This window comes from Plasmodium gaboni, chromosome 12 (genome assembly GCF_001602025.1).
Source record: "Plasmodium gaboni strain SY75 chromosome 12, whole genome shotgun sequence".
NCBI classification, from domain to species: Eukaryota; Apicomplexa; class Aconoidasida; order Haemosporida; family Plasmodiidae; genus Plasmodium; species Plasmodium gaboni.
In genome coordinates, this window is record NC_031492.1 from 1,805,034 (window position 1) to 1,820,888 (window position 15,855).

The 15,855-nt window shown below is 18.7% G+C and overlaps 3 protein-coding genes across 3 annotated transcripts; 1 reads left to right on the top strand and 2 right to left on the bottom strand.

Annotated features, from left to right (window-relative positions):
- Positions 1-688: 688 nt before the first annotated feature.
- PGSY75_1252100 (rhoptry neck protein 3) lies at positions 689-8,517 on the bottom strand (the record flags this gene model as incomplete). The annotated part of the gene is made up of 8 exons (XM_018787073.1): positions 689-4,888; positions 5,082-6,326; positions 6,512-6,759; positions 6,912-7,313; positions 7,480-7,605; positions 7,705-7,839; positions 7,984-8,151; positions 8,394-8,517. 8 exons carry the CDS (start codon positions 8,515-8,517, stop codon positions 689-691), a joined length of 6,648 nt encoding a protein of 2,215 aa, XP_018640938.1.
- A 2,869-nt stretch (positions 8,518-11,386) lies between these two features.
- PGSY75_1252200 (chitinase) lies at positions 11,387-12,523 on the top strand (the record flags this gene model as incomplete). The annotated part of the gene is made up of 1 exon (XM_018787074.1): positions 11,387-12,523. The coding sequence occupies one exon, from the start codon at positions 11,387-11,389 to the stop codon at positions 12,521-12,523; it is 1,137 nt and encodes a 378-aa protein (XP_018640939.1).
- A 1,852-nt stretch (positions 12,524-14,375) lies between these two features.
- Positions 14,376-14,766, bottom strand: PGSY75_1252300 (hypothetical protein; the record flags this gene model as incomplete). Its single annotated transcript, XM_018787075.1, has 2 exons — positions 14,376-14,414; positions 14,548-14,766. 2 exons carry the CDS (start codon positions 14,764-14,766, stop codon positions 14,376-14,378), a joined length of 258 nt encoding a protein of 85 aa, XP_018640940.1.
- Between the last annotated feature and the right edge of the window lie 1,089 nt (positions 14,767-15,855).

Here is a 15,855-nt window from a genome sequence, read left to right on the forward strand (position 1 = left end):
TATTCCAATGAGAATAATATAAATTATATTTTATACATTTATATTATTATATATATATAATATATATATAATATAATATATTTTATTTTATTTTATTTTTTTTTTTTAATAAGAAAAAATTCGAAATAAATATTAAAATTAAAAATAAGTAATAAACTTATAAAAATATATTATTTCCCAAAGTAATATTCATATGAAAAAAAGAATTCAATTATTATATATAAAATTATCAAGAAAAAAATTTATAATTTTTTTGTTTTTATGATAGTTGTATTTTTATAAAAATAAAATATACATAAATAAATTATTATGTATATATAAAATAGTTATAATATATGTATTTATTCATTATATATATATATATATATATATATATATATATATATTTTTATTATAAACAAGTGTAAGGTTTACAAAAAAAAAAAAAAAAAAAAAAAGAGGAAGAAAACAGGAATTTTAAAGAATATGAAAAATATATAATATATATATATATATATAAATGTCATATATATTTACATATATATGTTGGATATTTTTTTTTTATTTTGAAATAAATATCTCAGAATTGTAGAAAAAAAAAAAAAAAAAAATTAAATATATAAAAAGTAAAAAAAATAAGATAATATACATAAGTATGTACATATATATACATATATATATGTGTTTGTTTCATTTTATATTTGCATGTTTATGGAATATATATTTCCTTCTTTCTTCTGAATATACCGAAGAAGCCAAATTTATGCATAAAAACTCTGTGAGATCGTTGTATACTATGTTTAACACTTATGAGCATGTGGCATATATTAATATATATATGTCTTAAATTGAATAAGGTTAGTAATGATCTCCATTTTTCTATTTTGTGTCCAAATTCATGGAATCCATATGCAAATTCTTCTAATGTCAATGTTGGTTGTTCTAATGATGGTTTTTCTACAGATATGAGTTTTTTTGGTTGTTGGCTTTTAACTGGTGTAATAAAATAGTTGTCATATGCTCTTCTGAATATTTTGTTTACTAATTCTGTATTATTAAATATGTTATCATTATATGATTTCATAGCATCATGATCATGTGTATAACGATATACAATATTATTATATTTTTCAGTTAAGAATTCGTGGAATAAAAGATCAAAGCATTTGATATTTTTACATTTGAATGTTTCAAGAAATAGATTATATAATTTGTCTACACCTTCATCATCTAATAAATTAGAAAATTCTTTGAAATTATTAAATATTTTGATAAATTTAGATTTTTGTAGGTTTTCTCTTTTCATATTTTTAATAACATTTTTCATGTAGAAATAATATCCTTGGTTAACAACATCAAGTATATATTTAAGTTCTTTTTTGGTTAATCTCTTTAATGGTGGATATATAATATATTGATTAAATAATTGGAATTCTACAATTTTATATAAAGATACAATATCTGTTTTTGGTCCAGCATATCCGTTTTCAATATCAGATTTTAATTTTTGTATTGTTTCATTCATGTCAAGTATCATTTTATGTATAAATGGATTTATATTTTTAATCATTTTAAGTGAGTGTTTCTTTTTCATAGATTGGATACCTTTTTTTAATATTGTATCTGGACTAACCATGGAAAATTTATTTAATGATATTAATGCATGTACTACTTTTACAACTAAATGGAAATTTCTGAAGATATCTTTTTTAGGTACATATATATTATATGGTCTATTGAAATGTCCATAGTGTTCTTTATAAGCTTCTTTATTTTTTTCTTTTATCATATTAGAACTAAATGGCATAGGATTATTTTCTCTTCTTTGAAGGAAACTCATTTCTTCTGTATTATTATTTAACATTTTGTTTTCCTCATCATCTTTATTTTCTTCATCCATATTACTGTTCTCATCATAATTAACATTATCTTCAATATTTTCAGAACTTTCTACATGTACATCCTTTTGGTCATATTGTTCATTAACTTTAGGCATTTGTATAAATGATGGAGAGGGCATTTTATTTCCAGTGCTTTCTGTATTTTCATCTGATGGTTTATATATATATTCAGATGTGTATTCATTATTTTCTGAATATGTTGTATTTTTAGATACATCATCTTTTCTATTATTTTCATCTTGTGCTATATTCATATTATATTTCATTGCTGGAGTTTGTTTTTTATTTAGATTATTTGATATGTTTGATGTCTTTTCAGCGTCAGTTTCTGAATCATCTGTATCGGTTGAAGACAAATCAGCAGTTGTACTTTGATCGTCATCTGATTTATCTTTAAAATCAAAGATATCTTCAGATAATATATTTTCAACAATTTTAATATCATTTTCTTCTTCTTCTTTCAATTTTTCTTCAGGAGTTTTATGTACTAAATCCTCATCTTTAATTAAACCTGTTTTACTACTTATGGTTACATTTGGTTTTCCTGGATTAAGGACTAACCAATAATATAAATTGGATGGATATTGAATAAATGAGCATTTGACTTTTTCGAAATATTCACTAATTAATGATCTTCCTACTAATTCGAATTGATCTAAAACATTTTCTTTAAAAAGTGGTGGAGTAGTTGATCTATTATTATAAGTTACATGCATACCATCATTTACACGTCTAACTGAAAATCCTTGATATGGAATAGAGGGTATTTTAGTACCAATTAAGAATTTTTCTAAATATAAATAATTTTGAATAGATTCACTTAAATCATTGATTTCACTAAATGTCATATTTTTACTTAATGACAAACTACCGTCAAGGAAAACATTTGATCCATATGTTTTATTATCTTCATTTTTTTTTTTATTTAAATTATAATATACATTTAAATTTCTGACATCTAAATTATCATAAAATAATCCCATATATAAGTAATCTTTATAGAATGATGATACATTTTGTAAGTTTTCTATATCTTGATATGATTTTAATTTATCTAAATCATTTAAGAAGAATCTATATGTTTTAACACTATCTATAGAATAACATTGTGTTTGGAAATTATATGGATCTAATGGATATTTTTCAATATCAAATTTCTCTTTAATCTTAACCATGAATTTTTTAAAATGTTCAAATTCTATAATTGAATTTAATATAAATTCTAGATAATTTCTATTACATAAATAAATAGAAGAATTATTTATTGAATATGTTAAATCACCAGTTACTGCATAAAATTTAACAAAGTAATATAAGTTTCTTAAGAATAAGAAGTTAGTAAATTTCATATCTGTTAAAAGTTTAATAAAACCTGTTAATTGTTTTAGATATTGTTCAATATTAGGATTGAATTTTATATCATGTAATATATATTCATTTTTATTATATGCATGTCTATCAAAATCTTTATCATCCTTTTTAACATGATGTATATCAACATTATATTTCTTTTTAAGGATTAATTCAATAAATCTAAATATTCTTAATAATAATTTTTCATTGTTTCCTGTTGTTTGTGGGGCCAAATTGAAACTGTTGACAACACTTCTAACAGATTGTTTACTGGTTGTATATCTTAAAAGTGAATATTTAAATTTATAAAAGACATTTGAAAATGTTAAAATATCTTCAAATTTAATATAACAATATGGATAAAATTCGTTAATTGATTCAGCATATTCCATAATTTCAAAGAATCTAGTATATCTTAATATATTTAAAAATCGACCACCTTTAACTCTTTTACCTAAACCTAATAACATTTTCTTTTTAGCATTTCCATAAAATCTTCTTACTTTGCTTATTTTTAAGAATAAATATTTAAATGGTGTATCATAATATCTTTTTCTTTCATCTAATTGTTTTTGTAACGTTAAATATGTTGTCCAAGAATATCTATTAGTTCTTTTTTCAATTCTTAATAATGCAACAATAATAAGAAGATGTTTCAATGCATCATTTGAATTTTCATATTTATATATTTCATCGAATGTGATATGTTCTTTTTTCAAAAACAAATGTGTACCACAAAGTATATTGATTAAATCTTTTAATTTGATTGGTGCAAATCTAGTTTTCTCTGGTTGTATTAAATTAATATTTTTTAAATATCTACTTAAAACTGATTTTCCAGTAATTTTACTAACAACATCTTCTAGACCATGAAGATTTTTTTCCATAAAAGGTTCATAATTATAATATAATAAATAATAACATTGGTGTGGTAAATGTGGGAACATTTCATGATTTGGTATTTCCTTATATTTATACATTAAATATTGTATGATTTTTTCTCTTTCTTGTGGTTTTGCTTGTAATTCTAATTGTAAATATTTTGTATTTCTTACAACTTCATCTTCCATTGTTAATTGTATATCTTTAAATTTAATTCTATTTTCAACTTTTTTTTTTAATTCAGCATTTTCTACTTCGTCTTTACCTTCACTTTGACTAGCTTCTTGAGCTTTTTGATGTTCACTATTCACAAGTGCATCATATTTTTTTTTTCTAATATTAAGAGTATATGTTTCATAATGGTGTGAATATTTATCTAGATGGTAATATGATTCAATTAATTTCTGTTGATATAATTTATAAGTTTCTTTTAGTGGAATATCGAATTTTTCAATATTTTTGTAAAGAGCATATAACGTGGACATAACTAAAATGATTATAGCTTCTTCTGAGTTGAAGAAATTAATTTTATTTAAAGAATTTTCTAAGAACGTTCTGAACATTCTTCCGAAGGAGCCTTTACTAAATTGAAATCTGTATTTTCTTATGTTTTTCAAGAAATAATTTTGACTTTTTTCTTTTCCGTAAGAACTCTTATCCATAAACATTTTGTGAACTTCATAAAATTCGGTTGGAGCCATATTACTCAAAGCTCTTTTCCATGAGCTACCTTGGTGATAGGTTTGTTTCACAGCACCAATGAAAGAAGAGAACTATGATAAAAAAAAATAAGTAAAAATATATAAATATATAATTAAACGTGTAAACATATATATATATATATATATATATATATATATTAATATGTGAGAGAATAAAATTATATATTAATTTGTATATATATATATATATATATATATAATATATTAATGAATATATTTATTTTATATCAAAAATGTATCTTACTATGAAGGCACTAAATCTATCAATTCCAGAAGACCATAAGATGTTATATATTGCATCAACAACTAAGGTATCATCATCTTCCTTATAACACATATGACATACACTTAATTTTCCATCGTATGTATTTTTAGTTGATCCAACAGTTAAAGAACCAATATGATTATTTTGAGGTTCAAAAACAAGTTGTGCTGTTTGATAACTTAGAGGATTTTTAAATTGGTAACTACCTATAACACGCATAAAATCTTCTTTTCTATTTAGATGATCAAATTTAAATGAATATTGGAGTCCATTTTTATTATACAATACTACTGAATCTTCTTTGACTGCAAAATCTTGAAATTTGAAAGATGCACGTCTTTCTTTATTAATTTCATCAATAGCTTTGTGTGCTTCTTCAACAACAATTTTTTCCATTTCTTCTTCATAATTTACATTATTTATATCTAGATCTTTTGATTTCCTTATAGTGTTAATAGTTGTTTTCATATATTTTTGTAAGTAAGAATCATCCTTATCGATAATAACATTAAAGAATTTTCTGATATGATCAATTATATTTTTATCTATTAATACATCATCATATGGTAAAAATAATGGAATTAATAAGTTAACAAAAATATTAATTGGGAATATTAATTTTTTAATTTCAAAAGAAACATATTCACATTGTTGATTTAAATTCTTAACAATTTCTAATGGACATTGTTTTAATACACCATATCTTTCACCATAGTTTGCAAGACTTGCAATTATACTAGTAGAACCAATAATAATTAATTTAAATGCATAATTTAATTGTTTTTTTAAATTCTCATCAAAATATAAACTTGAATATGGATTATTCAATGTTGGTTTGTAATGCAATAATTTTACTTTTATTAATGCTAATGTTAATTCTATACTACCTTTATCTATTCTTCCGATATTTTTTTTGATAAATGGTTTTCTAACAATATCAGATGATATCTTTTGTATAAATAATTCAAACATTTGATCTTGATATATGTGTCTAAATTCATTATCTAAATCATTATAGAAATGTTCCTTTGGATTTAATTTACTTATATGTTCTATATTTACTAAAATCATGGTGTAAAATTTAGTTAGTAAATTAGCAACAGATATCTTCATATAAGATTCTTCATATAATAAAGACTTCTTAGTGATCTTTAAAAGTTTAAGTAATAGTTTGAAATTATGTCTATTCAAAACAAGTTCTTTTTCTACATCAACACTCTTGGCCTATAAAAAAAAAAAATAAAAATAAAAATAAATCAATACAAACAGACACATATATGAACATATATAAATATGTATATATATATATATATATATATATATATATATATATATATTTATTAATTTTTTATTTTAATAAAATAATATATTAATGTATATTTTTATCTATGCATATATATTCTTCTTACATTCAATAAATTTATTTCCTCTAAGTAATTCATAACATATTGGAATAATGAGTGACTGAAATCAAAGAAACCTGTTCCTAAATTTTTTTCAAATAAGTTATTTAAAATTGGATAAACATTTTTTCCATTCAAGTGGTCACTGATATTTATATATGACAATTTCCATATTTTAGTAATCATAATTAATGCATCACCGTATAATAATTTCATGGCATAATTTTTAAGTTCTGGTTCATTTCTTAATTTGACTACAGGGAAGGAAGATAAAAAAAAAAATAAAATAAAATAAGTAATAAAAACAATTATATCTTAACATGTCAATATATATATATATATATATTTCTCTATTTGTTTATATATTTATTGATTTATATACATATGAGCAATTTATTGTACTCACCTTTTAATACAACATTGTATATTTTTCTGTATGATATTCTATATAATTGTCTGAGATTTTTGTATATTGCAAATACTATTTTTCCCAATTGTGTGATACAAAATGCAGATATAGCAAAAGCAAAGGCACCACGGAAAGGTATAATTAATGGATAGAAAAAGAGTAAGAGTGATTTAAATACATATGACATAATAACACCAAAAATATTATTCATTATAAGTTTATCAAAAGATGCTATGTGATTAAATACATAGGCATTAGTAAAACATAAATCTATTAATTTGTGATTAATAAGACCGATAATACCTCTAAGACTTTGAACAAAAGAAACAGATAAAAAGGTTCTAGCTAATAACAAACCATCCTTCTTCAATGCATCCATAACACTCCAGTATGAATCAGCTAAAATGATAAAAACATATAATATAAAATATATACGAACAAAAAAAAAATAAATATATATATATATATATATATATATATATATATATTGAGAGAGTGATATACCATTCATGATCTCTTAAATACATAGAATTCTATAAATACATATATTTTAATTTTTACTTACATTTTGCTTTTTTATATACTAAAATTGCTTGGTTCATTTCATTTTTTACAGTATCATCGATTTCAAAATTGGGACAATCAAAGTCATACATTAAATACTTTTTGAATACATCATACTTTCTTTTATCTAAAAAAATATAAATATATAAATGTATATATATATATATATATAAAGGGTTATTTTCATATATCTTATATAATAATAATATCATTTAGTGCTTCTTACTGCTTGAACGTTCTGCTTTGGATATTAACTTAACAATTTTTTTAACATTTTTTTTATTTAATATGGTTAAATAAAAGAAAAAATTAGTTCTGGTAAAGGATTCATACATAGCCACATTTTTATGGAAATAGACATCTGAAAAAATAAAAATAAATAAATAAAATAAAATAAAATAAAAATTACAAATTCTTATTCTTTTATGAGACTATATGACTATCCCTCACACATATATATATATATATATATATTTAATTATTTTTTATATTTTAATTTTTTTACTTAAATGAAATCCTCTATATAAAAGGGTATTAATTAATTTGGCAACATAGTACTGGTTAAATATTGAACTTGCCTTTAATGATAAAAAGGAATATTCATTATGATTAGAATCTTGATTTATTTCTATATTGTGTTTGCATTGTATGTCTTTTTTTTTAAAATATTGTCCTAAAAAAAAAAAAAAATAATAATAAATGATCAAAAATGAATAAAATATAAAATATATACATATATATATGTTTACTAATTTTATTAATTATCCAATCAATTTATTTTATTCATATTAGAATTTATATATATCATTAATTTATTATTAATACACAATAATTCATAAAAAAATGGAATAATTATTTTAGTATGTATTTGTTCTTTATTTTATTTTATTTTATTTTATTTGATATTCTTCTTACCTATATCATTATTGTAAAGAGTCAAATTCTTGACCTTATCATTATTATTTTCTATTTTATTACATTTTGATAGTATGTTTAATAATACATAAACATAAGTAATATACAACCAATATTTATTCATTGCAAATAACCCAATATAAAAAGAAAAAAACAAAAAAAAAAAAAAAATTCTTATTTGACCGTTTTATCTTTTTTTACACTGACTTTTTTTAAAAGGTATTTTTATTGTAACATAAGGTAAAGGATAATTTGATAAAAAATATATAAACATACACATCCAAAATAAAATAAAACAAAATAAAAAATATATATATTTATATATTATAATGATACACACAAGAAATAAAATTACATTATAACAATATTTTGAGAAAGTACTTTTTTATTTTATTATTTTCACAGACAATAATGTATGCATTTTTTAAAGATATTTAATATTTTATATAGTATCTTCTAAATATCATTTACAATGTTTCACTACATTTAATATCTAATCTTTGAGATATACAAAAAAAAAAAAAATTATATACAAATATGAAAAATTAAATATTAAATATAAATATTAAAATATAATAATAAAAAACCAAAAAAAAAAAGAACAAAATTTTAAATATTAATTAAAAAATATAAAACAAGTTAAATAAAAAATATATATATATATGTATATGTAATATATATATATAATTATTTATATAGATTATTTTATATTTTCAAAAAAAAAAAAAAAAAAAATTAGACAATCATATAAATTAAAATATATCTTTATGACTATGTAACTTGTTCAGTATATCAAGTAATTATATGATTTTTTAACATAACTAAAAATTTTTTTTTAATTTATTTAATAATACAATATACTTAAAAAAATAATAAAGAAAATAAAATAATATATTTCTGCTTTATTATTTATTTAATACAATTCTTAAACATAAAATATATATATTATATTTGTTTAAAATAAAAAATCATATGTGTACTATAATAAATGATATGCAATTTAGTGCATAACAAAATTGGTACATATACATATTTTTTAATATTATTTTTTTTTTTATTTATATTATGCAAGTTTTAAAAATAAAATACGTTTCAGTACACCAATTAGAAAAAATCTATTGAAAAATAATTCAAGTAAAAAAAAAAAAATAATAATATAATATAAACAAAATAAATAAAGAAAAAAAGAAACAATCAAAATAAGTATTAAAAAAAATTTTAATATATTTTATTATTAAATTTGAATAATAATTTTTTAAATAAAGATTTGTATGCATATATTTTTATGTGTAAAAAAAAATATTTTATTAAAATAATACCTATTAAAAATATATATATATTTATATTGGACATTATAAAAAAATTACACATTATTTTATATTTAATATTGAAAGAAAGGAAATAAGGGAAGAATAAAATTTTTTAGTTTATTCTTTATATCTTTAATGATATTATTTATACATTTGGTATATTATTTAAATATTTAAATCGATCAATGAAAAAAAAAAAAAAAAAAAAAAAAATGATAGATAAATAAATAAATAATTAAAATAAAATAAAAAAATGAAACATTGAAAAATGTTATATATATCTTTTTTTTTTTTTTTTTTTTTTTTTTTCTAAAGAATACTTTTATTCTATGGTATTTCACCATAAACTTATTCATAAAAGATTATTTTTTTTCTTAAAACAGTATCATTAAAATGTTCATATTGTAAGACTACTATATTTATTTCTATGTATTATATTATTTAAAATAATTTTTCTTAAGAAAATGTGTAGAATATTAAATATATATTTCCCAAGAATTAACGTTTCATTATTTTATTTTATTATATTATATTTTATTATATTTTCCTTTAATATATTTTTTTTTTCAAATATTATTGTATAAAAGAAATTTCTTTTTAATAATCTTAAATAGTGTACGTTTAACAACTACATTATTAATAAAAAATTGGTTAATTTCCTTTCTTTTTTCTTATGTTTGACATATATATCTTAAGAAGAGAAAATCAAATGTATTTAAATAAAAGTATTTTATATGATCAAAAGAAATTGTCTTATTTAAGCTACTTAAAATGTTATCTCTTTTACTGTATTTATTAAATTATATATTCTAAGGTGTTTTCTTTTTTAAAACTTTTGAGAAACAAAAGAAAAAAAAAAAAAAATTAAAATAGCTAGAATGACTAGATAAATTAAAAATAGCTAAAATGAAAAAAAAAAAAAAAAAAAAAAAAAAAATTCTTGCATACATTATATGAATACAATTTTTTTATGAAAAGTAATTTGTAAATAAGTATAAGTAGAAGGTGTTTAGAATAATACTTATAATAATTATTAATTAAATATAATACTCTGAAAAACGTATTACAAAAGCAATTAAAAAAAAGCTTTAATATATAATTTTATACTTAATATATGTACATATATTTGTAAATATAGCTTGTTATTATATAAGCTATTATAAATTTAAAAAAAAAAAAAAAAAAAAAAAAAATTAGACAGCCAAATATTAATATAGTTGTAGCAAAAAAAAAAAAAATAAAATAAAAAAAATTAGACAGCCATATATTAATATAGTTGTATAAAAAAAAAAAAAACAAACATATATAGATTACTTAAATAGAGACAACATTGTTCAATTCATTTAAAAAAAAAAAAACATTAAAACAAAATATGTAAATGTAAGTTTTTCGATATATAATTATTATAAAATTAATTTTTATTTTTTATTATTTTAATTTATTTTTTCATTATTATTTTTTATTTCCTTTGTTTTATTTTTCCTTTTTTCCGTTGTTCTATATTTTACTCAAATATATAATATTTATAAGTTATATTAATTTTTATGTACATATATATATATATATTATTTTTTTTTTTATTTAATTTTCCCCATTAAACGTTTAATTTTTGTTCATTACATAATTATATATATATATATATATATTTTATTTTTCACATCTTATCAGAATAAATATATCAACATGAATTTTACTTTGAAAAATTCATTTTTAGTTATTTGCTTATTGTGCTGTTTATTGAGTACTTATGTCCGTGTCATTGAGGGACATCGAGCACGACCAGGTGAATCAAGAAAAAACCCAAGAGAAATTATAAAAACATTTAAAGAGAGTGGGAAAGGAATGATTCAAGGTTATTACCCATCATGGGTTTCTTATAATCATAACTTGAAAGATTTAAATCCTAATTTAAATGTTGTACATATGTCTTTTGCTAAGATGGATTTATCCTATGACAGTATAGAGAGTATTATTGGTTCTCCTTCACTTTTTAAGTCATTAATAGGTTTAGAATATATAGGGTTAAACGAGTATTTTAATGATGCCATGAATTTAAGAAAAGCTCGTCCAGATATTATTATGCTTTTATCTCTTGGAGGAGAAACATATCATCCAAGTTCATTTGAATCTGCTTTAAATGCTGTTGAGAAAATTGCAAATTTAGTTGATGAATTAGGATTTGATGGAATCGATGTAGATTATGAGCCTAATGGATCTTTTGATGGTCTAAACGACAAAACGAAAGCTGATTTTTTCGTACAATATGTAACAAAATTGAGGGAATATATGTGTGATGATAAATTAATTTCTATATCCCAATCATCTAATGGAGCTTTAAGTTGTATAGGGTTTAATGATCCTAAGAAAATATGTATGGATGATGAAGCACCATATAATTCAAAATATTTTAATAAACCTGATGTAAAAAAAGAGTTACTAAGAGCTGCACAAATGGCTTCAGCTGGAGGAGCAATATATTTAATGAATAATTTAAAAGATATGATTGATATGGTCTTTGTACAAACCTTTAATTATACAAATTCTACAGATTCAACAGTTATGAAAGAATTATATGATTCTTATGCTTATTATGGAAAGAAATATGATTATGTTATTATAATGGGATTTACATTGATGTTTCCTTCAACTCCTTTTAATCCAAATGATAAAACGTTTGTAAAAACCATTGGTGATTTTGTAAAGACAGAAAATAAATTAAATAAAAGAGCTGACGGATTTGGATTATGGTCTTTATCTTCTGATAACGCTGTACATAATGAAAAATTAGCAATTGAAAATTTCGTAGAATCTTTACATTAAATAGTATTTTTTTTTATAATATATATATATATATATATATATATATATGTGTATGTATATATTTGTTCTATATTATTCTATTATTTATTTATTTATTTATTTATTTTATTATTATTTTTTTTTTTTTTTTTGTTCTATATACAAAATATATATTTTTCTAGAATTAATGTTATGGTTATATTATACATTTTGAATTATATATATATATATATATATGTATATATGTATTTATATATTTATATATTTATATATACATGTTTATATAAACTATATCATATATACCATCAAAGACGTTAACAGAAAATACGAATAAATATATAATAATTATTTTATGGAACTGTAACCATTTCTATATTTAAGATAACCAATAAATTATTTCTTTTTATTAATTTTTTTTTTTTTTTTTTACATCAACTGACAAAAAAACAAAATAAACAGTTTATATTTATATAATAAGAAATAATAACACACCTCTTATATTTAGAAAGTGTAATTATTCTATATTCCTTTTAGGCTTTAAAAGAAAAGGAAGGAAAAAAAAAAATAGAATAATCTATAAAGTATATTCATGAATATATATCTATATCTATATATATATATATATATATATATATATATATAACATGACAATATTAATTTTGGACAGATAATGCATTTATTATTAAAATTTCTTTTTTATATTTTTAACAAATAAGTTTTATATTAATAAAAAAAAAAAAAAAAAGAAAAAGTAGTTATTTTTGTCTTAATAATATAAAAAAAAAAACAATAAAACACCATATATATAGTTCACTTAATTTTTATATAAACATTAAATAAAAGAAATGAAATATAAAATTGTTCACTCATACATTTTAACAATTAAAAAATAAAAACAAAATAACATAAATTATATAAAAATCAATAAAATATCGTAAAAAGGTATGCATAAATATATATTTACATATAATAATATAAATTAAAAAAAAAAAAAAAAATAATAAATATATAAAAATCAAAATAAAAATTATATATCTGAATATATAATTATTATATTTTTATATATAAAATAAAAAAAATTCGTTGTTCAATTCAAAAGGAAAATTCAGAACTATAAGATTATTTTTCAATTCTTATTTTTGTTTTATTTTTCTTTTTTTCCTTTTTTGTTCAATATTAATATCATAATAATACAACATATCCATGAAAGAAAATTGCATATTTTTATTATATGTGCAATAAATTATATCATTGTGTAATTATAAATATATAGCGTATTATTTTGATATAATAAATAGATGTATATAATACAATAGTTCCTCCTTCAAAAAAAAAAAAAAAAGTAAAATTTAAAAATATATATGTTTGATAGTTCTTATAAAATTTTTAATCAAAATATAAAAAAACAATATTTAAAAAAAAAGATATACAGGAAAAAAGAAATACAACAAATACAAAATTTTCTAGAAACACATATGAAAAAAGAAATATATGTTGAAATATAATAATATATACACAAAATAACGAAGATTCATATATTAATATTCTTTACTTGAACGTATGTTACAAATATATAAATTTTTTTTTTTTTTTTTTTTTTTTTTTTTTTTCTTGTAACCTTGTATGAAAATTGCACTTCTTTATTTGTTCTTGTAAAATGTCTTTTTTATTTTTTTTCCTTCTTAATTTTCTTGTCAAATGTATGCAGTATAAATAGTTTTTAGGTATAACATATTGTGAATTTTATAAATGATTTTGAATTTATCCTTTTCTATGTATATATGTGTATTATATATTTTCTGAGATAAACTTTTTTTTTTTTTTTTTTTTTTTTTTTAAATTATTTAAAATCATATGATACAACATATGAGGCTTAGTAATATCCATGTTTCTTTATTTTTTTCTCAATATCCTAAAAAGCAAATAAAAAATAAAAATGAATATATACATAAATTATATATATATATATATATATAATAAAATTTTTCATATATATTATATAATATAATATTTATTTTTTTTTTTATTTGTTTTGTTTTAATTACCTTTTTTCCACGATTATACACCCAGAACAATATTGCGTTAAATACCATAAGTGCTATAAAAATCATAAGAGAACGATTACATGAACAACCACCAGGTAATGGTGAACCTGATTCTCCTGATAATAAACTTGTAAGTGGTTTTGCTGTTATGATATCTCCAAAAGCTTCTTGTAAAGCTGATATTATATTAGGATCATAATCTGCCCATGGATCACCCATTTTGATATAGATATATTGTTAATAAAAAAATGATTAAAAATTAATTATATACTGATATTTATATATACGATTTCCGTATATGTCTTGATACATACATATACATATATATATGTAATATATTTATTATATATACTTTATATTGAAATCAAAATAAAAAATATATATATTTATATTAATTCATAAATATATATAAATATAAATATATATATATTTTTTTTTGAAACAAAAAAAAAAAAAAATAAATAAATAAAATAAAATAAAAAATAGAAATTAAATATTCTTTTTCAAAAATATAGATTCATAAAATATATAATATATTTTGTTTTCCATATATATATATAATGTATAAAATATTGTTTATAAAACATATATATTTTATAAATTATATACAATTCGGATAATATTTTTATACAAATAATGGATAATTGTTGTAATTTGGGTATTTCTTTTTTTTTTTTTTTCTTTTTATAAATCAAATAAAAGAAAAATTATGCTTAATTAGAATACAGATCTGTAAAATATGTAAAATAATTAAATATATATATATATATATATATTTTACAAATAATTTTTTTTTAAAAAATAATTTTCCTAAAAATAATAATATATATTTTTAATATATTTATTATTTAAAGTATTTTATTTTTTATTTTTCCAAATTTTGAAAAAAAAGAATAATTTCCTTATTTTTATATTTTACTTTTTTTTTTTTTTCTTTTTTCCTTGTTTTAACATATAATTTTGAAAACAAAATTAATTTCCTTTTTTTTTTTTTTTCAAATAATAATTGTTCTTATAAAAAAAAAAAAAAAAACAAACTATATTAAGAATTATATAAAATAAAAAAAATTAGAATAAATAATAAAAAAAAATAATAAAAAAAAAAATAATAATAATCATCACAACAAAAAGTAGTAATCAATACTTGAATTAATATATAATAAAAATATATAAAATGTTATAAAATAAAGAAGAAAAAAAAAAAAAAAAACAACAAAATGTTATTATTTAATAAAGAATCATAGGAATAAAAGATAATATTTTATAAAACGAGATAAAAGAAATATATTAAAAAAGCGTACAAAAATT